The 23,393-nt window shown below is 50.6% G+C and overlaps 1 protein-coding gene across 1 annotated transcript in view; it reads right to left on the bottom strand.

The window, feature by feature from the left end:
* Positions 1–19,045, bottom strand: part of CCDC180 (coiled-coil domain containing 180) — a 44,500-nt gene extending 25,455 nt beyond the window's left edge. Inside the window, exons 1-17 of the mRNA XM_040963534.1 lie at positions 18,986–19,045; positions 17,696–17,889; positions 17,012–17,100; positions 15,926–16,035; positions 15,176–15,304; positions 14,981–15,091; positions 14,778–14,873; positions 12,367–12,530; positions 11,816–11,935; positions 9,951–10,030; positions 7,946–8,034; positions 7,449–7,571; positions 5,925–6,104; positions 4,790–4,899; positions 3,373–3,499; positions 1,727–1,766; positions 1,146–1,591 (exon numbers count right to left, since the gene is read on the bottom strand). Coding sequence (XP_040819468.1) covers positions 1,146–1,591; positions 1,727–1,766; positions 3,373–3,499; positions 4,790–4,899; positions 5,925–6,104; positions 7,449–7,571; positions 7,946–8,034; positions 9,951–10,030; positions 11,816–11,935; positions 12,367–12,530; positions 14,778–14,873; positions 14,981–15,091; positions 15,176–15,304; positions 15,926–16,035; positions 17,012–17,100; positions 17,696–17,889; positions 18,986–19,045 — 2,268 coding nt within the window. The remainder of the gene's footprint in view (positions 1–1,145; positions 1,592–1,726; positions 1,767–3,372; positions 3,500–4,789; positions 4,900–5,924; positions 6,105–7,448; positions 7,572–7,945; positions 8,035–9,950; positions 10,031–11,815; positions 11,936–12,366; positions 12,531–14,777; positions 14,874–14,980; positions 15,092–15,175; positions 15,305–15,925; positions 16,036–17,011; positions 17,101–17,695; positions 17,890–18,985) is intronic.
* Between the last annotated feature and the right edge of the window lie 4,348 nt (positions 19,046–23,393).

The raw sequence follows: 23,393 nt of genomic DNA on the forward strand, positions 1-23,393 counted from the left end.
CCGCGCCGGGCCCTTAAAATTTATTTAAAAGGCAAAGAGGGACAAAAGAGTCTTCCATCCACTGTTCACTCACTAAATGACTACGATATACAGGGATGGGTCAGCCCAAAACCAGGAGCACCAGGAGCCTGGAGCTTCCTCTGAGTCTCTCGTGTGCTTGACAGGGACCTGGATTGGAAGCAGAGCAGCCAGGGCTCAAGCTGGCACGCTTAGGGGGGATGCTGACATCCAGAGGAACAGCTTAACCCACTGCTCCACAGTGCCGATCTCAAGGACAAGACTCTGACAGGACATCTTCAGATGAACCTGTGGGATGCAGACTGTGCTTGCTGACATCACCAACAGCGAACCTGTGGGGCAGTCTTTCTGACAACTATTTTAGATCTGTTCCCACACAACACTTTTGGAATTGGGAACTTACATGCCAGAACCCCGGTTTCTGATTTTTATTTAAACATCAGAAAATATGTCAACGTGCAGCTTTTATTCCCATCCAGCCCTTTGCCTAGGGTTGAATCGTGGCTGTTTACAATATTCACCCTTTTCCACAAGATCCCATACTTTCCAGCCCCCTTTTCTATCTTGTACCCACGGGGTGTTTGACTTTAGGTTCCCCTCTCAGAAAGAAGCCTCACAGATCAATTCTGTCGCAGGTTAAGAATGAGGGCTTTTGCAATTCTGTCATGGTAGAATTCAAGTGACTGGTGAATTACAGGGATGAAAATGATTAAGATGGAAGCCATTCTCTCTATATACATGGTGGGGATCAGCCAGATAGCTCACAGATGGCCCTTTGGGTGACCCACAACTTGAAAACAGAGAGGGTGCGAGGAGGGACGGATGCACTGGGGTTCAGCAGGGACTTACGGAGAGGAGCTGAGAACGTGGGCGAAGCAGAAAGGCAAGAGGAAAGCATGTGATGGCCGGGCAACAGCAGAGCAGGGTGCTGGGATGGCAGCTGGGAAAATGTTGTTGAGAAGGGTACGATGCCCAACAACAAACCTACGATGGGCTGGGTGCTTTGGTAGTGGTCTGTCTACCTCCGTGGGCACCGACTGTCGAGGAGCCAGCTCAGGCTTGAGACAAGGCAAGGGACCAGCACAGTAACCTTTCTACACCCCAGGAACAAGACAGCTGCTACCTACCTCTTCCACCAATAAGCTCTCATACTCTTCCTGCACTCCTTCCTCTTGTTCATTCTCCTCTTCCTCCACTAATGCCTCCTCCTCCTCCTCTTCTTCTTCCTCTTCCTCTTCATCTGCCTCATTCTGTTTTTTTTCTGGAAGCTTCTCTTTTTCCTGGCCTGGGGGTGAGTTTGCTTCCCGCTCAACCTGTGTTTCCTCTGCTTCTCTCACAGAGTCCTCCCCAGACTCATCCACAGCATCACTCAGGCCAGACTTCTGCTGTGGGCTCTGTGCCTCCTCGGTGACAGAGGACGCCACTTCCAGGACCTCCTCCTCCAGCTCTTCCACTGGCTTCTCAGGACTTGCCACTTGCCTTTTGCTTTCCTCTCCTGCATTTGGTTCCTTGCTTGCCATTAGCTTCATCCACAGTCTTCTCTTTCTCTTCATGAAGAGCTTCTCATGGGCTCCTGGTGGCCGCCAGTGCCAGGGACAGAGGGATGAACACATGGGTTACCAGTGCTGCCTGAATGGGGCCTCCCACCCAATGCACAGAAACGCAAGAGTGAAGGTGGGGGAACTGGATAGGACTTGTGTTTAGTTACCTGGTTCCCTGACCTTGAAAATGACTTCTCCAGCCAAGTTCTACAAAGGGGGAGAAAGAATACACACACACACACACACACACACACACACACACACACACACACACACAAAGTGACTGATAAGTCATTGCCCAGTCCTTCAATAGCTGCTGTTGGCTTTGATCATCTGATTTCACTGCAAATAATCAGAGCCCCCCCCCCCATCTAGGAAACTGGTTTTTCTTCAACCCAAGTGCAGGAGCAAACCTTTCCAGCATGCCAGGGGCAATGATGGAATAAAAGTTCAGGCTGATATGGTTTTATAGGGTAAGACAGGTATCAGTTGAGGGATGCAAAGAAGTGACAGGAACCCACTGCACAGGGTGCTGGGTAGAGACAGAGAGAATACAGATTTTGTGTGTGTGTGTGTGTGTGTGTGTGTGTGTGGTTTGGGGAGGGTTTTTGTGAACCATTCCATGCCCCTGTCCTACAGGCTGCGAGTGAAAACTGGCAACATTTCATGTAATGAGTAGCAGTGTGGACTTCAGTCCCACAACTGAACAACCCAAAGCAAGTTCTTTCAGCTTCATGGGGTTTGGGGAAATGAGGGCCATCATGATGCCCATGCTGAACCTGGGCAAATTAGTTAAATAATCTCAAAGGGTAGACAGTGAGCTCACTCTCCTGCATCTTAGTCTCTACTTCACCCCAGGTGTTACAGGCAGCCTGCACTGGCAGTCTGAGCTGGGATCCCTTCCCAGGACAGTTCATCTCTGGAACAGAGCTGAGTCTCCCTTCTAGGTAGGAAATCCTTGGCCAGCTTCTGAGCCAACTCAAGGCATTTACACATTGGTCACATGGGATTCTTGATGGGTGTGAGGGAGAAATGGTCAAACTTGAGGATTGAAACCCAGATGTTACAGGAACGGCTGTCCTGACACAGGGTCATGTCTGGATTATATGCACCAGATCGTGGGCTAAGAGCAGATGAAGTTGAATATGGCTGAGTAAAACATATTGGTCCTTCAGGAAACACCTGCAGGTTGGGTGTTCATCAAGTTGAGTGTTCCTGCGACCAAGTACAAGCAAGTTCAGAGACCAGAGATATAATAGGGAGTGAGGAAGAGGAGAGCAGGAGCCAGGATTGCATGGCTGGGACCCTTGGTAGTAGACTGTGAGTCTGGGTGGATTTGGGATGTCAAGAGAGGAGAACTCCCACAGAGAAAGCATGGTGAAGGAGAAGCAGCAAACAGGGGATATGTGTTAGAAGTAGGATGAATCAAGGAGCACCAAGGCGGGAAGCAGAGTGGTCACCCAGGGGCTATAGAGTCAGTGAGGAGGAGGACAGTGTCAGAGGTGTGTTTGGGGAGAATCATGTTGGTGGGGATGGGTGCAAAGAATGGAACACACAATGCCATACACATTAGACTTGTTATTGTAAGCCCAGCTGTCCTTGAACCCTGAGTTTGGAGTCTTTCAAACTCTTCTAAACAGAGGGTGAGACAGACTCTTAAAACAGTCTGCCAGCCTCTTTCTGCCTGATGTCCTGCTCTGGACATGAACTCTACAGGGTAGTGTAGTTTTGACATCCCCATGAAAACGAGAAGTTGCCTCCTTCTATTTGCTTCCTTTGTGAGTCGCTAAGTGTACCAGATCTGTCTCCATACCTGTTCAAAGACTTCCCGGACGAAGAAGTGTTGGCTGAGTTTGGAGCTGTAGGAATTGAGCTCTTTCAGTATGATCCTTGGGTAGGCCATCACTTCCTTTGTCAGGAGGTTGTGAAAACATTTGTACCTGGTGGGGAGGGAGGGAGTGAGGGGAGACCAAAAGTGGAGCTCAGCTGAACTTGGTGGACCCCAGACTCTTGCTCCCCAGGAGGTGGGATGCCATCTAGGTGTTAGATCTGCAGAAGAGCAGCTCTGTCTACGCTTCCTGACACAACAATCCTTCCTATTACTCCTTTTTCGTTGCCAAACAAACAAAGCAAAACACAAAAGACAAATACACATGAGATAGTGTTCTGCTAATCACAATGTGGCTTCCCTCTTCCTATCCACTATCTCCTGAACTTGATCTGCATTATCCCCACAAACCCCAACCACCTGCAAGCCCAGCTTCCTGTCTATTTCTCAGGTAAGGAGGCGAAGGCCCCAGGAATTGCTTACTTGCCTAAAGTTCTGCTTCTGAATTTAAGTACTAGAGTTGATTGGCAGTGCAGTACTGTTTCTGAGTGCCCTAATAGAATAAATCAGTGGTACAGAGACAAGAGCCAAGGAAATTTACAGAAAACTGAAACACGGTTGACAAATTAGAACAAATTGAAAAAAAAGCCAGTTAGGGAGGGGATAGTTAAATCTCGATGAACTGTTTTAACAGATGCTATATGGCCTTTGAAAAAGTTTAATGTGTCTGCAGCTAAAGAATAATGTGTATGGTATAACTTAACCTTTATTTTAAAAACTCGATGTATGTAGGTCTATATGCTCATGGATGGACACGTGATGCTGATGAAAAGAAAGCTGGGAAGAAAGGAGGACAAAAATCTCGGTTTGTAGTGGTTTACTCCACCCCACCTTTCCTTTTAACAAAGAACAATTATATTTAAGTTTTAAGAAGGCAGACCTAGGGACCGGCATGACGTACTAGTGGCTAAATCCTTGCCTTACATGTGCCAGAATCCCATGGGGTGCCAGATCATGTCCTGGCTGCTCCAATCCCCGTCCAGCTCCCTGCTTGTGGCCTGGGAAAACAGTGGAGGTTGACCCAAAGCCTTGGCTTCCTGTACCTGCATGGAAACCTAGAAGAAGCTCCTGGCTCCTGGCTTTGGATCGGCTGAGCAACAGCTGTTGCAGCCACCTGGGAAGTGAACCAGCAGATGGAAGATCTTTCTCTCTGCCTGTCCTTCTCTGTGTAAAACTGCCTTTCCAATAAACATAAATAAATATTTAAAAGGGGGGGAGCGGCCTGAGTTCTTGGCCTTTGAATTCCTTCAAGAACTCTAGGATTCCTGGATAGGTTGCCTGAGACCTTAACTCTGAATTGCAGGCTGCTTTCATCCTGTCTTTTGGGGTCTGGCCAGCCTACCTGGATTTCATGGTCTTTAGACAATGCCTGGCCTTGTTCAGGTATATCTTCAATGTTTCTTCATGGCTTTGCTGCCTCAGTTGGTCCACGAGCCTATCGAGGTGAGCTTCCTGGGACTGGCAGCCACCCCCCGGAAAAAAGAAGAAGCTGACATGAGCTGAACTGTTGAGTGCTAGGGAGCCAAGGGACGTGAAGACTCTCCTACCTCTGGAACCTAGGGCAGGTCGGGGCAGGGGGGGCGGGCATCCTTTCTTACAGAAGGTGCTGCAAATCTGCCAGTGCCCTCTCGTCTTTGCACATTGAGCCTCCCTTCAGGCTCTTCCTCGTGTCTGGAATGTTCTCTGTTGAGCACAACTGCGGGCATCTGACTCAGGAGGGATTTCCCAGGGACAGCACCCTCTCACATGCCCACCTAGTGAGGCCCCATGCTATGGCTTTTGGAAGCCCTGCTTCTTGCTTTTCTTCTCACCAGTCATACTGATCAGCACTCCCTAGACTGTGTGCTGGGAGGCAGCCAATCTCCTGGCAGGCAAGGGTCTGGGACCTACCAGATGTACATTTCCCCATTATCTGATATGATTTTCAACCTTGACGCAGCTTGCTACAGGAATGATGTGTGTTTCACTGTAACAGGAACTTGAGGTGTCAGTCCCTCACACCTTCTAGAACGTGAAGCCTTAGCAGACCCCAGATGGGAGAACTTGGAGTTGGTTTCTTCTCTTCTTTTGTGGATGTGACAGCAAATCAGCAAATCCAAGCCTTTACCAACAAACACCCTGAGAGCCTGGGCCAGGGCAACTCTCTCTACAGCCGCTTCCACACGGCAGCCAGAAGGAGCTCAGATGTCTGGCCAGTACGACCCTCCAGCAGGGGGTGGGACTTTACACTTCCTTGCAACCTCTGCTATGTCAAGGTCAAACCACCTTCTCCCAAAGGGGAGACGTACCTCCCTCTTCCCAGGGTCCCACCATGTAGCTGGCATGGTTCTCTGGTGGGGATGGCCACTACTTCCATCTGAATCATTATCAGTTTTTCAGTTTATGGTTGGATGTGGGTCCTAGGAGCTATTCTGGGTATGTTGTTGGTTATAGTTGGGCAGGGCCCACCCCTCGGGCTCCTCGGGGGCACCCAGGGCCTGCACCTGACTCTCCTGATTATGCTTCTGCCGCCGCTGCTCCATCCTCTTCTCCAGCTCCACCTCCTGCTGCAGCAGCGTGTTCTGGCACTTCTCCCATAGCTGCACGGCTTCTTGGAAGTAGCTGAAGAGATCTGAACTCTGCCGCTCTGTCTGCTTGGCCAGGGCCTCAAAGGATTTCTGTGATGACAGAGTCTACAGTAGGAGCCTGGAGGGCCAACTGGCTCAGGGACTGGCCGACTGGCCTCAAGGGGCCCTGGCCTCCCAGGACTGTCATTCCCCGGGATCCTGTCCCTTAAAGTCAACTTCCAGGCTGCACTTGAGTTTCCTTGTCTTTCCCTCTTGTTAAGATAGTGTCTCTGGGTTGCGTGGCCTAAAATTTCCATTTCTAGACCTGTCTTCTATCCCATTGGAGCCACTGACAGGACCAACTGTAGAGAGACCACAGCCAGGGACCTGGGTGGGAAATTAGCACCTTGGCTTGGATCATGTTGCGGTTTCAGAGTTTTCTGACTCATAACACCTGGGCCAGATACCTCACCTGCTGTTAAAGTCCTCCTACCACCAACCTCCCCCTGGCCTGGGCCAAAGCTGGCAACCTGTGGCTAGCAAGCTAAATTAGACCTGCATCTGGTTGTTTTTTTTTGGGGGGGGGGTTTGTTTTTTTGTTTTGTTTTGTTTTGTTTTGTTTTTTTAGCTCTTTTGCCTGAGCATGACCTGTCCAGTTTAAAATGAAATTTTTTTGAGCGGTGGGGATAAAAAGTAGCTGATATTGTAGCACAGTGAATTAAGCTGCCACTTGGGATGCCAGCATTCGGTACTAGAGAATCTGTTTAAATCCCACCTGTTTCTGCTTCCATTCCAACTCCCTGCTAATGAACCTGGGAAAGGAGCCACAGATAACCGAAGTGCTTTGGCACCTGCCACCTTCATAAGAGGCCAGAAGGAAGTTGCAGGCTCCTGGCTTCAACCTGGCCCAGCCCTGGCTGTTGTGACCGTTCAGTGAACCAGCTGATGGAATCAACAGATACTCTGTCATTCTGCCTTTCAAATAAGTAAGACCTTTTTAGAAAAGCAAAAGAAGATAATGAGGTGAGAATTCCATGAAATCTAAGTTTCAGAGTGTGTCACTCAGGCTACTGGGACACAGCCATATTTGCTTCTGCACTGCCTAGGGCAAACCCATGGGCTGTGGCAGTGACGTGTGGCCCTTCACAGGGAACATGTGCAGACTCTATCATTAGATGACAAGCATCCTGAGGCTGGAGGCCCAGGGTCAGCCAGCCATGAGCTCTCAGGACTTGAGGGGGCTTCCCTAGAGTTCCCATCTAGAAGGCTGGGAGGGATCAGATGCAGGGGAGTGACCATCACAGGAGGCTTGCTCTGAGGGTTTGGAGTAAGTGGACATATTGGGGACTTGCGAGTTGGCATGCCCCATTGCTCACTTCCAGTTTCCTACAGCCCAGTGCACTGGAATAAGCCCCTCGCACATTCATCCCTGGCTGCAGGGTCCCCAGCACGCACATCCAAGAGCTCCAGCTTCTTCTCCATCTTTCGCTGGAGCGTTCCCACCATGTGGAAGAAGGTTGGGCTCACCACGCTCTCCGCCTCTGCCTCGCTGAAGGCTTTCCAGTCTAGTAGCTGCTTCTGGAAGGGATGACATTGTGGCAAGGCCTGGCTCAGGGCTGCAGACCATGGCTGGGCGTCGCCCCACCTTGGCAGGACTCAGGGTTAGTGTTATCTAAGGGGTTTGGGGTGGTGGCAATAACCCATGGAAGAGCAATGCCCAATGCCAAGTGTGAGCAGGTGCAGCCTGAGGTGGTTCAGAGAGCACCTGGCTTCCTTTCACATGGGTGGGGAACTTTCTAAGGGAGGTGCCTGAGAGATGGCTTAGGTCAGCTGAGGAGGGGCTGGGCAGATGCCCAGAGGCTTGGGAGTGAGTGGCTGCTGCTGGGATCCATGCTAGGGAGGAGACTGGTGGACACATCAAGCCCTAGCCCCTTGCTCCTCTCTGAGCGCACCTTGCAATCCTGCACCCGAACCAGGCATTCCTGCCAGGTCTTCTCATAGAGTAGACGGAGCCGCATCCCACTCTCCATGTGGTAGGTGTCTCCATGGGAGGGCAGAAAGCAACACATAGGTCAGCACAGTGAGAGGGAGTAGAAGGGACCTGTCCCCTCCATACTGGTGCCAGCCTCCTTCCATGCCCCAGTGAATGCCTGTACCTCCAAGGCTTTTGAGGTACAGATTGGTAATGCCCCCTCAGCTTCCTCCTCATGCAGTCCCTGATGCCCCAACTTAAGTGCCCTCCCACCCCACCCTGAAGGACTCCTCTCCATCTATTCTGATTATTTCTGACCCTGATTCTAGACTCAGTTTAGCTGCACTGAAACCCTAACACAGCCAGGAGGGTGCCCATGGACAGTGTTCACAGGTCCTGAGTGGGTAACAGCTCAAGGACTTGCTCCAGCAGAATGTGTGGAAGCCCTTCCCTCTGTTCCTGATGTACAGAAAACAGCGTGGCTGATGTCTCAGATGAGCATCTGCTGTCACGTGCTCCTGACCGCACATGGCAAGAACACACATTCTGTGGGCTCTGTGACAGGAGCTGGGGGGAGGCCAGAGCAGATGGCAATGGGGTATAGGTTCAGGATGCTGGACAGGGTTAGCAGGCACTGGCTCAGAGACAGAAGAAGCTCCCAGCCCGTGGCCAGGCATCCCCAGCCTTTCAGAAGGGTCACAGGGATAGACTCTCCCCCCACTTCCCTGCTTCCACTCTTACAGTGTGCTGACCTCAGTGCTCCCATTGTGGGTTCCCAGTGCCCCAGGGTGAAGCTCAGTCTCCCCAGGTCTACCTAGGGTAGCTGGCCCCTTTGCGTCCTCCAGCCCCTCCCTTTTTTTTTTTATTTTGCTGCTGCCTTCTTTCCCAGAGTCCCAGCTCTGCTTTGCCTTTGAATGTACACCTGCTTGGAACGCTTCTTCCCACTTCTGCCTTGCTACTTCCTTGGTCAAGTCTTCCATGACTTAACCCAGGCTGGGTCCCTGGCCATTGGGTCACAGGGCTGGCAACCCATCCACTCCCTGTTGTTAATGTCCTGCTTGATCTGCCTTCTTAGGACTGGATGCATTCATGGGTAGAGCCTGCTGCTGATTGCCCCTGGCCCGGTACAAATGCCTGTTCCTAGGAGGTGAAGAATCAACAGTAGCCATTGCTATTATCTAGAATCTCAGGGCTCTCACATAAACACTCTGAGAGAACTAGGCATGTTGGTGGATGTGATGAGCTCAAGAACCAAGCCAGAAAGAGTTGTGTCCTTTCATTGGCTGTGTGACCCTAGGCAGAGTTCAATCTGGGTCTCCCATGTGGGTGTCAGGGACCCAAACACTTGAGCCATCACTGCTGCCTCCCAGGGTCTGCATTGATGGGAAGCTGAAATCAGAAGCCAGGGCCAGGTACTGAACCCAGACACCCTAATATAGGATAGAGGCCTCCTACCAGACGAGATGCCCAAGTCTATAGAGCATTTTTAAAGCACTACCACTTATGATTTGATGCTCGCTGTTAGCTGGGCCCTCCACATGCCTGGACATCCATCTGTAAGGTAGACCCCAGTATCACTCTGTCTGACACCCCCATTTCATAGAGAAGGAAACTGAGGCATAAGATGGCTCTGACTGTCCTGAGGCCACACAGCTGACATGGAGCAGAGCTCCATGGATGTCAAACCCTTGTTCCTGATGGCAAGACCACAGGCTTTGCCCCCATGCTCCTGGGCCACGGTCATTGGAGCCATTCCTCTATCTCCACACTTGGGTCAGGGGTCAGGGTCAGAGTTCATGGCTGACATAGTTTGCGGGAGATCTTGGGAGGGGAGGAAAGCCTAGTTAAGGCTCTCAGAGCTTATGGTCTCCGATCCCTGCTTCCTTAGCAAGGAGGTGCTACCACTTGCTCCTCCTACCTGGCTGCCCAGCCAACCTATGATGAATCTGTGACTGTACTCAGCAGAGCCTCCCAGCATCACTCACCGAGCTGCTTGTTCAGGGAGTTGAGAGAGGAGTGCCACTCGTCCAGGCGGTCCTTGTTATAAGTGGGGGGCAAGAGGTCACTGGGGAAGGCAGACAGAAGGAAAGCATGTGTGAGCCAGTGCTCACTCACGAGAAGTGTGAGTACTTTTAGAAGAGGGGTGTGTCTCCAGCACTTGAAGAACCAAGGGGCACCTGCCGGGGACTTCCTGGTGCCAGAAACACACAACACAGACAGATATGCTAATACTACAGAGCATGTTGCTGCTGAGAACACAAGGCTGACTTCTCCCAGTTTCTATTACTTGGCCGAGGAAGCCTACTGCTAGAAACTTCCTTTGAGACAAGAGCAGAAAATACATGCAAAGTACACTTGTGAAGACCCTCACTTTAATAGGACTTTACATAAACCTACATAATATAAATTTATTGGAAGACTCTTCATACCCAACAATAGATATCTTCTAACTAAAGTCATGAATCCTCTTAGAAAAACAGTGTGGCCCAGAGACCAATGGTCAGTTTCATTAGCTTCTTCCACTGGGAGGAGTCTGTTCCTTCATCCCAGGAACCCAGGTGTAGCCATGTGATTGCTGTGGTCAGTAGGACACTAGCATGCACGACCTAGTCAAGGTTTGCAAGTGACCTTGTCCTCTTGTGTGACCCAGGAGAGGAACCCAGGGACCTTGTGGGAGTCGTATGGTCCTGTCAGCACCCACCCTGCCTCTGACTCATAGGGTAACCCCTGCTGTTCTCTGTCCGGGTCATGTGGCAGTGTCAGCACTTGCCGTTATACAGTCTCCCAGTTCTGGCAAGGAGTGTAAATGTGGATACATTGCTTGTCAGCATCTCTCCCCTCCTTTTGGATGGGTGGTTGACCAGCCTCAGGTGTGCATGGCCTGCGAGAGGCATGGGGCAAGGTAGAGAGGAAAGTGGCACACACACCTCTCTGAGAAGCCTTTCTTAGGAGAGCATAGGGCCTGAGTGAGGGGAAAGACATTCCTGCAATTAGATCGACAGTCCTGGGGACCACATATCTGGCCTTGCCTGGCTGCTGCTGCCCAAATCCTACTTCCTGCTGACACTGTGGGAGCAGCTATGATAGGGTCCTGGACATGACCTCAGGGGCTCAGTGCCGCCTCCTAGAGGTGCTGGCATGTAACTGTTTGAGGGCAGCTGGAGCCCAAATGAGAGTCCAGAACTGTGCCTCAAGGGATGGGACCAAGAAACAACACACTTGGTCCAGGAACTCAGAGTCAGAAGTGTGTTGAATTATTGTAAACAGCACAGGTGCTTTTTCAGGCTTGTTAATGTAAACCTGAATCACAAGATAGAATGGAGCAGGTGGTGCCTGCCTTGGGGAACCCCTATGGCTCAGGTCACACGGGGTCCTAATAGCCATTTATATCCTGGTACTTTGATTCTAAGGTGGGTGAGTGGTACAGATAAGAAGAGCCTGTGTCACGGCACTGCCAGATTGGAAGAAGGGGACACTCCACAACCCAGGAAGCATCTCCAGGGGGCAGGGCCACACTGCTCAGGGTACCAGCTGCACAGTGCCAGGGCTGTAGGCCTGCAGGATCCAGAGCTCTCAGTGGGCAGCCTAGTAAACAACTTTGCTATGGGTTCAGAGCTGAGCATAGACTCTCAGGCGGGAAGAGCGCCCATGCCCGCTGATAGCAGCAGCCTCCCCACTGGCATTCCAGCCTCCAGTGTCAGACCCACTGAAGCTAGCGAAGTCTCTGCTACCTCACTGTCCTCAGGAGAAGGTCTAAGCTCCTGGCCATGGCCCACAGACCCCACAGGCCTTCCTTCCACAGGACCCTCAAACCCAACTCCCCCGGACCTCTCACCCACACCACCAGTACCAGATGGAGCACAGGTGTTCCAGCCGCTTCTTCTGCAGGACTTCCTGGGTCACCAGCAGGTCATCCAGCTCCTTTTTCACAGCTGGAGGAGCCTGGATGCTCTCACTGGCCATGAACTCACTGGGCAGCCAGACACAGCATCATGCAGAGAGGAAAGGAGACAAGAGGAGAGGAGAGGTGGGAGGTGGGGGAGGGGAGGAGGGTGGGTGCATGAGAGGGAGGGTGACTCAGGGTAGAAGGCTCAGAGTTCTGGGGCTTCTACCATCCACGGGGACACTGAAGGGCAGGATGTGGGTGGCATGTAAGAAGAAGGAAGGGAAGGGCCAACGAAACCCTTGCAGCATAGCACGTGCCTGCTCAGATCACACAGAGCTGCTGACAGATGCGTGTCAGCTCTGGAAGCCTTGCCTGAGCCTCTGCTCCTGCCCCCAGTGCCCCACCCCGATCCCCTCCCCCACCATTGGCCTTCCACAGCTGGTGCTTTGGATGTATGCAGTGCTTTTGTGACCTTGGCCTGACAGACGCATTCCATGCAGGGTGGCCAGGCTGACCTGAACTCCTGCAGCATGGCCTCCTTCTTGAGTGCTTTCCAGGCATCCACCAGGCCCTGCCAGCGGTGGCGGGTGTCCAGCTCCTGCTGTAGGGTGGCCTCCATCAGGTTGACGAACAGCTGGGAAATGGCCCTCCGGTTGCCCAGCAGGGCATGGTTCATGATCTGTGGTCACAGGTAAGGCAGGGCTACAACTCGGCAAGATTCTCACATAGAGAATGAGGCATGGTAAGAAAGGGGTGGTGGGTGACTGGGAGGCTCCCTGGGTAGGTACAGGCTGAGGAGTGGAGTGGGATGGGGCAAATTGGGAGGAGTCCCCCAGGGGTCAGTAGGCAGCTAAGGAAGCTGCCGGGGGATGACCTGCCATGGACAAGTGACAAGGGTCTTCCTGGAAGGCTTAACCACATAAGTGGACCACACAATGCTCAAGCTCCAGGTCGCATGAAATCATTTATCAAGGTGAAAGGAATTGAGCATTCCCGTGGGCTCCAGGCTGCTCACCATTTTTAAAATAAACTTGTCCCTAATGCAGAGTGCTCATGCAAGGACAATAAGAAGTGGGACCCAGGGCCCTGATGAGGACAGAGCTAGAACATTCTCTAGGCAGATCTCCCAGTAACTGTCACCTGGGCACCCTTGGTGGGAGGGAGGGACAGTGCTTTCACTGTATGGCCCTGTTCTGCCCTTCAGCATCCCTGTTCCTGTTATGTCATGGGAATAGCCCCAAATGCCAACCCACACCACCAAAGCCTGCTGGAGAAAAGGGGACTCTGTCTAGCACAGCACATGGAGACCCCATTAGTGCTTTTCATTGGAGACCGAGGTTTGAGGCCAGCTGTGCTTCCTGGCTGGGCAACACTAACAGGGGTTTGCTCAGGCTCCATAGCCACACTCTGGCCAATTAGAGTGATAACATTTGCATGATTAAATGAGCAAAATACACCAAGCTCAAGTAGCAAGCGCCAGTTCCTATAGTGAGTACAGAAAGCAAGGCATGGAAAGATAACCAGAACGTGGAGAGCTCTCACTCTCCCAGGAACACTACGTCTACAGTTTTGGTGTTCTCCTCTGTCCCACAAGAGAGCTTCCACTGCTGAGTCCTGGCAGGTATCATGGTCATGAATGGGTGGGAGGCCCCTACAGGTGCAAGCGCAGTTATTTTGGGAGCTTCACATCTGGGCCATGGAGAGAGAGGGCTAGATTCCTCCTTGCCAACCTTGTGCCTACACTGTGTCTAGGGCACCACATCTAGATGTGGGCTGTACCATCTGAGATTCTGAACACCTACACTCATTTCAGCCTGCACTGCTGCCAGGAGACTCAGCTCAGCCACACCACAGCCAGAAAATCCACAAATACAAAATGTACCCCTGGGCAGCCAAAAGTGGTCCTCCTTTCTCATAGCCAAGGGCCCAAGCTGTATCCTGACTTTAAAGACATCATAAACAAGTGCAAAGTTCACGTTTCCCATCCCCAAGAGAGCAGCTGGGGGAGGCTGGAGGTGTGGGTAAGAGGAGGCAGTGGGGAAAGAACCAAGAGGCAGGTATGGCTCAGTAGTAGATACTGACAAGAGGCCCAGGAGAGAGTAGAGCAGCTGCAAGACCGAGACAGGGGCAGACGAGCTGCTCAGGAGGGCGGGGATTGCCCTGAGACCACAACAGTCCCCAAAGAATGACAGTGTAGCCACTGATCCATCACACAGAGTAACTGAGAAACATGCCAGGAGATACACACAGCGCAGTCAGTGCTGGGGCAGGTGTTGGGCACAGCAGTTAAGATGCTGTTTGGGATGTCTGCATCACATGTCAGACTGCCTGGGTCCCAGCTCTGCCTCTGCTCCCAACTCCAGCTTCTTGCCACAGCATACCCTGGGAAGAGGCAAGGGATGGCTCACATATTTGGGTCCCTGTCACCCATGTGGAAAATCTGGATTGAGTTCTGAGTTCCTTGCTTTATCCTGGATGCTGTGGGAGTGCGAGTAGATGCAGGAATTCCTCCCAGTCATCTGTCTCTCTCTCTCTCTCTCTCTCTCTCTCTCTCTCTCTCTCTCTCTCTGTGTGTGTGTGTGTGTGTGTGTGTGTGTTGTGTGTATGTCTTTCTCAAGCCATGTCTGAGTATCTGGTTCAGAAGAAGGCATCAGTGTGCAAACAATAGCCCTGTGCTAGGCACAGGCCCACTTTAACACTGTCAGGAGAGTTGTGCAAGTCACAGGAGAAGGTTCCACTGAAGATGCTTACAACAACAAAGACTGACTCTTGAGGCAAGTGGCCCACTGAGTTCCCTGGAAATGCTCCAGAGCAGAGGTCCCACTGTGCCTGACATGGGCTGGGGATGCCTTAGGAGGATGGCTGTGCCTCCTCCCATACCCTGGATGGAGGGATGTGTCCATCTGGGTGCTAGCAAACCTCTCACCATGGCTTCTTGGTCTATCAGCCGTTGCACGTCTAACTTCATGAGGTAGGACGTTTTCTCCAAGATCTCTACATACTTCGTCAGCACGCTTTTCAACTGGCAATGACATGGCATCAGTCAGTGCTCACAATGAAGGAAGCAGATGGAAGTTCCAGCAACTGCAGATTGGTGGCCATCAGGTACCCCCTCTGCAGCTCACTCACTTTCTCAGCCCTGGAGAACTCCAGCAGGTGCAGGGCTTCGTCTAGATTCTTTATCCCCTGCTTCTGCTGCAGGAATGATGTGGTCACCTTCTCCCACAGCTCCCACAGCATCTGTGCACAGAGGAGAGTCACACAGGGGCCCAGCTAGGAGGGTGGGTGGCTGGGGTAGGCTGAACCAGGAAAACAGAGCCCTACTTGGAAGGTGTAGTTCTCAAAGTTGATGTCATTTTCCACCTTCGTGAAGAGATGGTCGATACTTTCCTCAGATTCGGACAGTTGTTTCAAAAAACCACCTCCAGTCTCCAAGATGAGAGGTTCCATTTCCTGCAATGGGTCAGAGGCCTAGGTTATGGCCCTGGCCCTGACCCCCACCCCCTAATCCCCTGCTGAGACAAGAGGACTACCTCCTCTAAGAGACACTGGCCAGGCAGGGTGCCAGCAATAGCTGGGATGAGTCCAGGTTTTTGCAGAGCCCACTTTCAGTGCTCCAGGGTGGGACATCAGGCCCCAGGAAGACTTGGAGAATATGAGGGAGGTGTGATTCTGAGCAGAGAGGGAAGGTGCCAGGACTTGAGGGCTACCAGAGATGAGTTTCTGGAGGGGCCTGGGAGCTGACAGCAGGGAAAGGTACTGGCCGTCAGCAACAGAACTGATGGGAAAATCAAAGATTGGACTTCAATTTCAGTCCCCTGGGGCTCTTGCCATGCAGCCCCCCTCTGCGTTGACTCAGTCCAGACTCTTGGCCACCCATGCAGTAATGGCAGCAGCAGGCCTTTCCCCATGGAGAAGACAGGTCACACTTAGGATGAGTACCAGCCACTCCCGTGTGGTTACCAGGACTCCAATCATATCGGCCTGGGAAGCCTGCGTGGCTGGGTTGGGGGACAGTGAGGAGACCCCAGAAGCAGTGGGTGGGGAGAGTGAGCGACGGAGTGAGGACCTCACCATCCCGATCTGTGCGATCTCCTCCTGGAAGCTGGCCAGGCAGCTCTCGTATTTCCTGCGCTTGGGATCCTCTGTCACCTGTAGGGGTTCAGCGCGGGCCTTCTCTGGAACTGTGAAGCAACAACAGCTGTGAGTGCTCCTGGGCCGAGGCTGCTCTGCACGGCAGGCGAGGGCTCAGAGCATGGAGGGTGCCAGGCCAACCAGGACACAGGGGGGCAAGTGAAGAGGGAAAAGAGAAAGGTAGTCGCTAAACCCTGTAGGAAATGAAGTTTTAGAGACACATTTCAATGCTGATAAAAAGATCCCAAAGGTGGTATGCACAACAAAAGTGTTGGTAGGTTTTAAAAATATGGTAGTAACAGCCCGCACTTAACACAGCACTTGCTGCGTAGTGGGTGTTGTTCCTAACTCCACTACTTCTCACGACTCAGCAAAGAGCTCCTACAAGGTTACTTTCAAAAAACCTCCAGGGAAAACGGATTGAAAGATGCTGGTTTGGGCGCAAAAGCTTTTTGAAATCCATGTGTAGTTTTGCATCAGATGCATTCTTTGAAAGAGCTCATTACTGGCCTCATTTTCCAAGTGAGAAAGGAAACTCAGGCAGGCAGGGATAATGGATAAAGTGGGTGAGAGAGCAACAGGGCCACGGGTCACGTGCTCTTGGCATCTGTGCTCCTGCCTAATGCTCTGCTATATGAGTGCTCTGCTGGGGTGCCTTCGTGGAGGTATGCATGGGTGCCCTGCTCTGCTCTCTGACCTCCTTTCTTGGTTCTCCATAGTGAAGAGGCTTTAACTCTCTGAATCACAGAGAGAAAGGCCCTCTATGTTGAGATCAAGTCCTGTGAGGGTGCATGTAGTGCATGTGTGGACTGAGAGAGAGTATAGCACAGACCAGAGGAGCTAAGACCACCGTTAGTCCAACGCTTTTCACCAAAAAGCCCTGGCTCCCTGAGCAGGCAGGAAATTCCCAGATGAGATGCCCAGGTGAACACGCCCCCTAGGGGCCAGTGAGAGACACAGCATGACCTTCAGGGGTAGGCTCAATGTCTTGCCCAGGCAGGCCTGTTCTTGGATAAAGGGGCTCACCAATGTTGTCTAGGAGGCCCCGCACTTCCCGGGCGGCCACGGCATTCTCATTCTCTTCAGCTCTTTCCTTCTTGCTTTTATCTGTTTCCCTGAAGCACAAGCAGAGGAGAGGAATAAAGGCTCATGCTCTGCTATCCCCACTCACCCACATACATCCAGCCAGGCCTGGAGTCTCTAGAGGGATTGTGCATGGGCATCCCTGGCCCAGGCCCACCCTCATCCCAGAGAGCCCTGAGCAGTGTTCCTACTCCCAGACACTGCATGGCTCTGAAACAAGAAGCCCTGGCCCTGTCCTCAGTGAGCTGGCTTCTTTTCCAGGTGGGAAACCCAGTGGGAAGGGTGACCCAAGCCATCTACCATGTGGGCTGATGGAGGATCAGAAGGACAGGAGCCACCAAGAAAACCAGGTGCCTTCAGCTATTCCTGGGACCAGGACCAACCCTTGTGATGCCCAGGCCCCGGCAGGTGGGAGGACAGAGCTGGGACTCAGGACAAGCTGTCTCAGTTGGGAGGATTGGACATCCTTCTCTTCCTTTCCAGTTTCAGCTCAGCTGAGAGCTTCCCTGACCCTCGTCCCACAGGCTTATCCACCAAGCCACAGCTATCCCCCCACTTTGAGAGTTCATTCCTACCAGGCAAACATCCTGTGAGACTACTGCTGTGTGGCCTGGCAGCAGGACCTACCTGTACAGAATGGGGTTTTTGGTGGTCGAGACACGGGGGAGGCTGGCCTTCCACTTGTGCTGCCCAGGAGGCACCTGCTCTTCAGGCCCATCTACCTTCTTCAGAGAGCTTTTCTTCCTGGCAGAATGCTTCAGGGTCCTAGAACGTTCTGCTGCCCGCTTTCTCGTGGCCGCTAGGGATTGGACCAGCTGCACCTGGATCCATGGGAGACAAGGATTGGGTGCTCAGAGTTACAGATGCCCTATACTCTTGGGCTGGCCATGCCTGTCCTAAAAGGACACATAGAGACCTGCCACAGAGAAGGCACTCTGCATGGAGGCCTCCACAACCCCGGGGCTCATGCCTACCTAGTGCCCTCCTCCCCCACACTTAAGGATGGGAACTCTTCAGAAACTTGGACGAGGAGCCAGATGCTCATCCTAGCCTTACTTACAATCACAAGACCTGGAGACCCAGGAGCATCCAACAATCAGGGATTGGGCACATGACCATGGCATGCTCCTTCCATGGATAGAGTGTCAGGCATTTATATTAAAGGTGAGGCTTACAATTTCTTAGGAGAGGGTACTAGTTAAGTGTATCAACTGAAGGTGTGCATGAAACCAAACCAAAAGTATACAGTGTAATTTCAAAGTGGCATAGAGGGGGGAAAAAAAGGATGGGGGTGTGTTTAACCTTCAGAATAGCGAGTTGCTTACAGTGGGGGTAGGAGTCATTTAATTATTCTTTTGTGTTTTCTAAGACTATCTATAAAGAACATTACTTAGAGTCCAATGTGGGAATAAAGACTCTTTTTAAATAAGCGGTCTGGAAGCCCCAAGGAAAGATTGGGTTCTGTGCATTTCTGTTCAGAGATGCTGTTTTTCTGCACAGTGCTTTAGAAGGGTCAACAACCTCCACAGTCACTAAGAGGAGCCTTCCTTGGAGCATTGTGGGGCTCAAGGTGAGGTTGTATATGCAAAAGCATCCCAGAGACACTACACTGGAGAAAAAGCCAGTCCATGCCACTGGCCTGTGACAAGGCCCACTTAGAAACTTCAGAACTATTTTGGACACAGATCCAAGACATCAACTGATGGATTCAGGCTGTTTCTGAGCTATTTAAAATTTTCACTTAAGTCCTTTCATTTTCAAGAGTGGCCATTCTAGTTCTGCATTAATGCTGTTGAAGAAGCACTAAGAAACGGTTGGAAAAATCACAGCCCGGATAGGAAAGCCCTCTGAGGGAAGAAGGGGCGTTTCGTGGGGAGCACAGGGAAGGGGCGGAACCCAGAGCTCAGGCGGCCCTACCTGGGCCTGGAAGATCTGCTGGTAGACGCTCCCGCTGTGCACCTGCGTCACCTTCCCCATCGGCGATGACATCTCTTTGTCGCCCCTGCCAGGAGTCCCACTGTCCTCCAAGAAATGTGTCTGAGATGTGGCCTCCTCAAACCCGTGCTGGTCTCAAAAGCAGGTCCAGCAGGCACCCCAGTGGCGGAGACCTTCACGCCGGCTCAAAGTTTTCCTTTTAAATAGAACAAAGTTGAGTAAGAGCCAGGGACGCTTGAAATCAACCCAGGGGCTTAACCCTAGGTGCCTGGCACCAAGCAAATCCAGCGACAGGAGCTGAGGAAAGAAGGAGAACTCTTCAGGAGGAAAAACTCTTCAGGGCACCCCAGGATTATTGTTTGTCCCCTCACTCGGCCCCCACCCCGCCCCGCTTCTGCCAAGTGCCTGTCCGCTGGGGCTGGAGCCCCAAGCCCCCTGCTCTGAATCCGACTCCAGGAGCCGACCCTGCAGGGGGACACGGGGCGGGCGCCGCCTTATTCTGGACACCCAAATGAGGAGCCTTACATCCAGTCCAATCTTCCCGTACCTTTCGAGTCCCCCAGGCAGCTCAGGGCAGCACCTCAGATCCCCAGCTCCGGGGCCAGCACACACCCGAAAGGGACTCTGCACAGCGGCCCCACCGGTAGGAGAGCGCCGCTGCGTTGTCAGTACAGTTGTATCCGTGGCTGGACGCTTGGTCTCCAAGGTAACGCGGGCGGGTCGCGCTGGCCCCGCCCCGCTTACCTGGCCCCAAGCCACGTTGCCCAGGAGTGACCGATGCCACAGGAGTCGGGGAACTGCTCCCCTGAAGGCTGATCCCATCCCCTGGGCAGGGATCCCCTGCAGAACACTACTAAATGCTCCCCATGCCATCTTTCTAGGGCAAGTGACCTCGGCTAGCATCGGAAACTGGGCAGTTGGATGGACCCCTTCATTTTCATACTTGGCTTTACTAACAGTGAATTATGACAGTGAAAACCAGTTCGTTTTCGCTGGAAGCAAAGTATAGGTGACTGAAGGAAGGGATGAAAAATAATAAATAAAAAATGTCCACCCATTACTTTCAGTTTCTGGTCTCTGCCGCTCCTAGAAGGCCTATTACACCCTAAATACTCTTTTTTTTTTTTTTTTTTTTTTTTGCTGCCCGAGATATCTTGGGTTCTAGTTCCTGGCACACCTGTAATTTGATTATTTCTTTCGTTTTCCCTAAAATGGCATGGTTTAAATACATGGGCATACCACATATATGACTTTATTATCATTAAACAATGCTTTTATTATGGAGAATTACAAAATAGCTAAGCATTCAGTGGAGATCATAAGAACAAGCCATAATCCTATCACAGAGAATTTACCTCCCCAGTTTAAGGGACTTTGAGTTTGGATTATGTGTGGTAATATGTGTTTGCCTTTTGCATGGTATTCCCAGTCTGACCACTATTTGTTCTCTATTTCTGTGAGGTCAATTTCTTAGCTTTTACATATAAATGAGAAGATGTAATATTTGTCTTTCATCACACCCTCCAGTTCCACCCACGTGGTTACAAACACCACCATTTCATTCTGTTTGTGGATCAACAGTGTTCCCGACTGTGTTTATGCCACACTTCATCCATTCTTCAGTCCACAGGGACTTCCTATCTCTGCTGTTACGAAGAGTGCTGCAATGAGCAAGGGAGTGCCAACACCTCCTTGACCTATTGATTCTAACTCCTTTGGGATTGCTGAATCACAGGTAGTTCCATTAATAACTTTTTTTAAAAAAAACTTGCATACTGTTTTCCATAATGACCATATTAATTTACACTCCTACCAAGAATGTAGGTGAATTCCGCTTTCAAAGCATCCCTACCAGCGTTTGTCTTCCTGCCCTGCCCCCGCCCCCTTTTTAGTAACGGTCTACCTTGGGTGAAAACGTCTCCTTGTGGTTTGATTTGTATTTCCCTTATCGTTAGTGATGTTGAGCATTTTTTGTTCATGTGCTTGGTGGCCACGTATATGTCCTCTTTTGAAAAATCTCCATTCAAGTCATTTGCCTATTTTTAAACCAGATGATGATGATGATGATGATGATGATCATGGATTTTGCTGTGAACTGTTTGAGTTCCCTTTTTGGATGAACGCTTTGCAAAGATTTTCTTCCATTCTGTAGGTTGTCTCTTCACTTTTAAAAGTTTCCCTTTCCTTTGCTATGTGGAAGATTTAGCTTGATGCAACCCTATTTAGTTGTTTACTTTTGTTCCACTGCTTATGGTATCATTTGCACAAAACAAAATCTTTTCATGGCCAATGTCCTGGAATATTTTTCTCACATTTACTTCTGGTATTGCCGTAGGTTAGACCTAACATTTCATTTGGTTTGCAGGGATCTGATTTTTGTATATGTGAGAGATATATCCAGTTTTTCTGCACTTGCATATCTAGTTTTCCCAGCACCATTTATCAAAAAGATTGTCCTTTATTCAATGTATATTATTGTGGCTTTTGTCAAAATTTATTTGTTTGTGGATATGTGTGTTTTATTTTTGGGAGCTTGTCAGCATAATGCTGTTTGAGTTCCTACAGCTTTGCAGTATGTTATGAAGTCAGGTATTGTAATGTCTACAGCTTTGTTCTTTATGCTTAAGCTTGCTTGGTCCATTGGGAGTGTTTTGTGATTCCACATGAATTTTATTTTTATTTGTTACATGATTTTGTTTCCAATAATTTTTTGTCTGCACATCTAGAGTCTCTTGCAGATGACATGTAAATAGATCATTTTTAATGCACCTAATCTGGAAAAACTCCAGCCATTATTCCTTCCAGTATTTTTCTGTCCATTTTCCCACGTCTTTCCCTTCTGGGATGCCTAGGATGTATATGTTGGTTCATCTGATAGAGTGTCACAAGTCCCCTGGGTTATGCCCATGCCTGTAACTTGTCATGCTACTTGCTATCTTTCAAATGCCTTTGGTGTTCTGTCTGAGCCTGGAAGGCCTGGTTCTTTAGGGAGATGATGTCTCAGTGAGGAGGTGAGCAGATATTAATCAGATCAGCACAAAGTGTCACCTGATTAATAACAACTGTTATTTATTGAGAGTTTAGGATATGTCAAACACTAGCTTAAGAGTGATTGTTAGGACCAGTACTGTGGTACAGTGGATTGGGCTGCTGCCTGTGATGCCAGCATCCCAAATCAGAGTACCAGTTCAATTTTTGATTCTGATCCAGCTCCTTGATAATGCATCTGGGAAGGCAGCAGAGGCTGACAAGTCCTCAGCCAGCTGCCATCCCATGTGGGAAACCTGGTGATTTTTAGGCTCTTGGATTTGGCCTGGCTCAGCCTGGCTCATTGTAGCTATTTGGGAAGTAAACCAACAAATAGAAGATCTGATTCTCTGTCTCCTCTATCAAATAAATTTAAAAATGACACATTTTTAAAATAAAAGTGTTTGTAGGTATGAATTCATTTTATCCTTAAAACTAATTTGAGGGCCTGGCGCGGTGGTGCAGTGGTTAAGGTCCTCGCCTTGCACGCCCAGGATCCCATATGGGCACTGGTTCTAATCCCGGCAGCCCCGCTTCCTTTCCAGCTCCCTGCCTGTGGCCTGGGACCCTGCACCCACGTGGGAGACCCGGAAGAGGCTCCTGGCTTCGGACCGGCATAGTATCAGCCGTTGCACTCATTTGGGGAGTGAATCATCGGACGGAAGATCTTCCTCTCTGTCTCTCCTCTCTGTATATCCGCCTTTCCAATAAAAAAATAATAAAAATAAATCTTCAAAAAAAAAAAACTAATTTGAGCAATGGCTGGTGTTGCCTTATATAGATATAGATATAGATATAGATATAGATATAGATATAGATATAGATATAGATATAGAGGTACAGATAGATAAGGAAAGTGAACACAGAATGACAAAGTGACTAGGCCAGTTCACTCAGCTATAAAGTGGTGGCATGGGACTCCTCCTAGTTTTCTGTTTCTGAGAACAGAATGAAAAAGCTTAGTAGTGGAGATGCAGCTAAAAACATGTTTGGTGACAGGACTTGGTTTATTTAGGGGCTTGATAATGACAACCATGTTACAGCAAGAGGTGGATGAAGATTTCCCTTGGCCATATTGCAAGGGTCCTCACATCAGCCGCCTGGCCTTCTGGAAGGGTATTTGAATGGTCAGCATCTAATCAGGTCTTAGGCCATCACAGCCCTGCACTCCAGCACAATCTATTTGGCCAGCCACCCAGGCCAAGCCTCTTCGGGAGCAGCTCTGAGCAGCCTCAGTGCTCCCATGCCTCCAACACCCAGGAGCTTGTTTGCTCAGGCAGCTCTACTCGTGTTGTCTCTCAGCTAGAATGCTCACCCACTCATCACTGCCTGCTCAGGCAAGTTGCTTTCCCAGGTGCTCCAG

The sequence above is a fragment of the Ochotona curzoniae genome, unplaced genomic scaffold, assembly GCF_017591425.1.
Source record: "Ochotona curzoniae isolate NIBS_2020 unplaced genomic scaffold, NIBS_Ocur_1.0 scaffold_3208, whole genome shotgun sequence".
In the NCBI taxonomy this organism is placed as follows: domain Eukaryota; kingdom Metazoa; phylum Chordata; class Mammalia; order Lagomorpha; family Ochotonidae; genus Ochotona; species Ochotona curzoniae.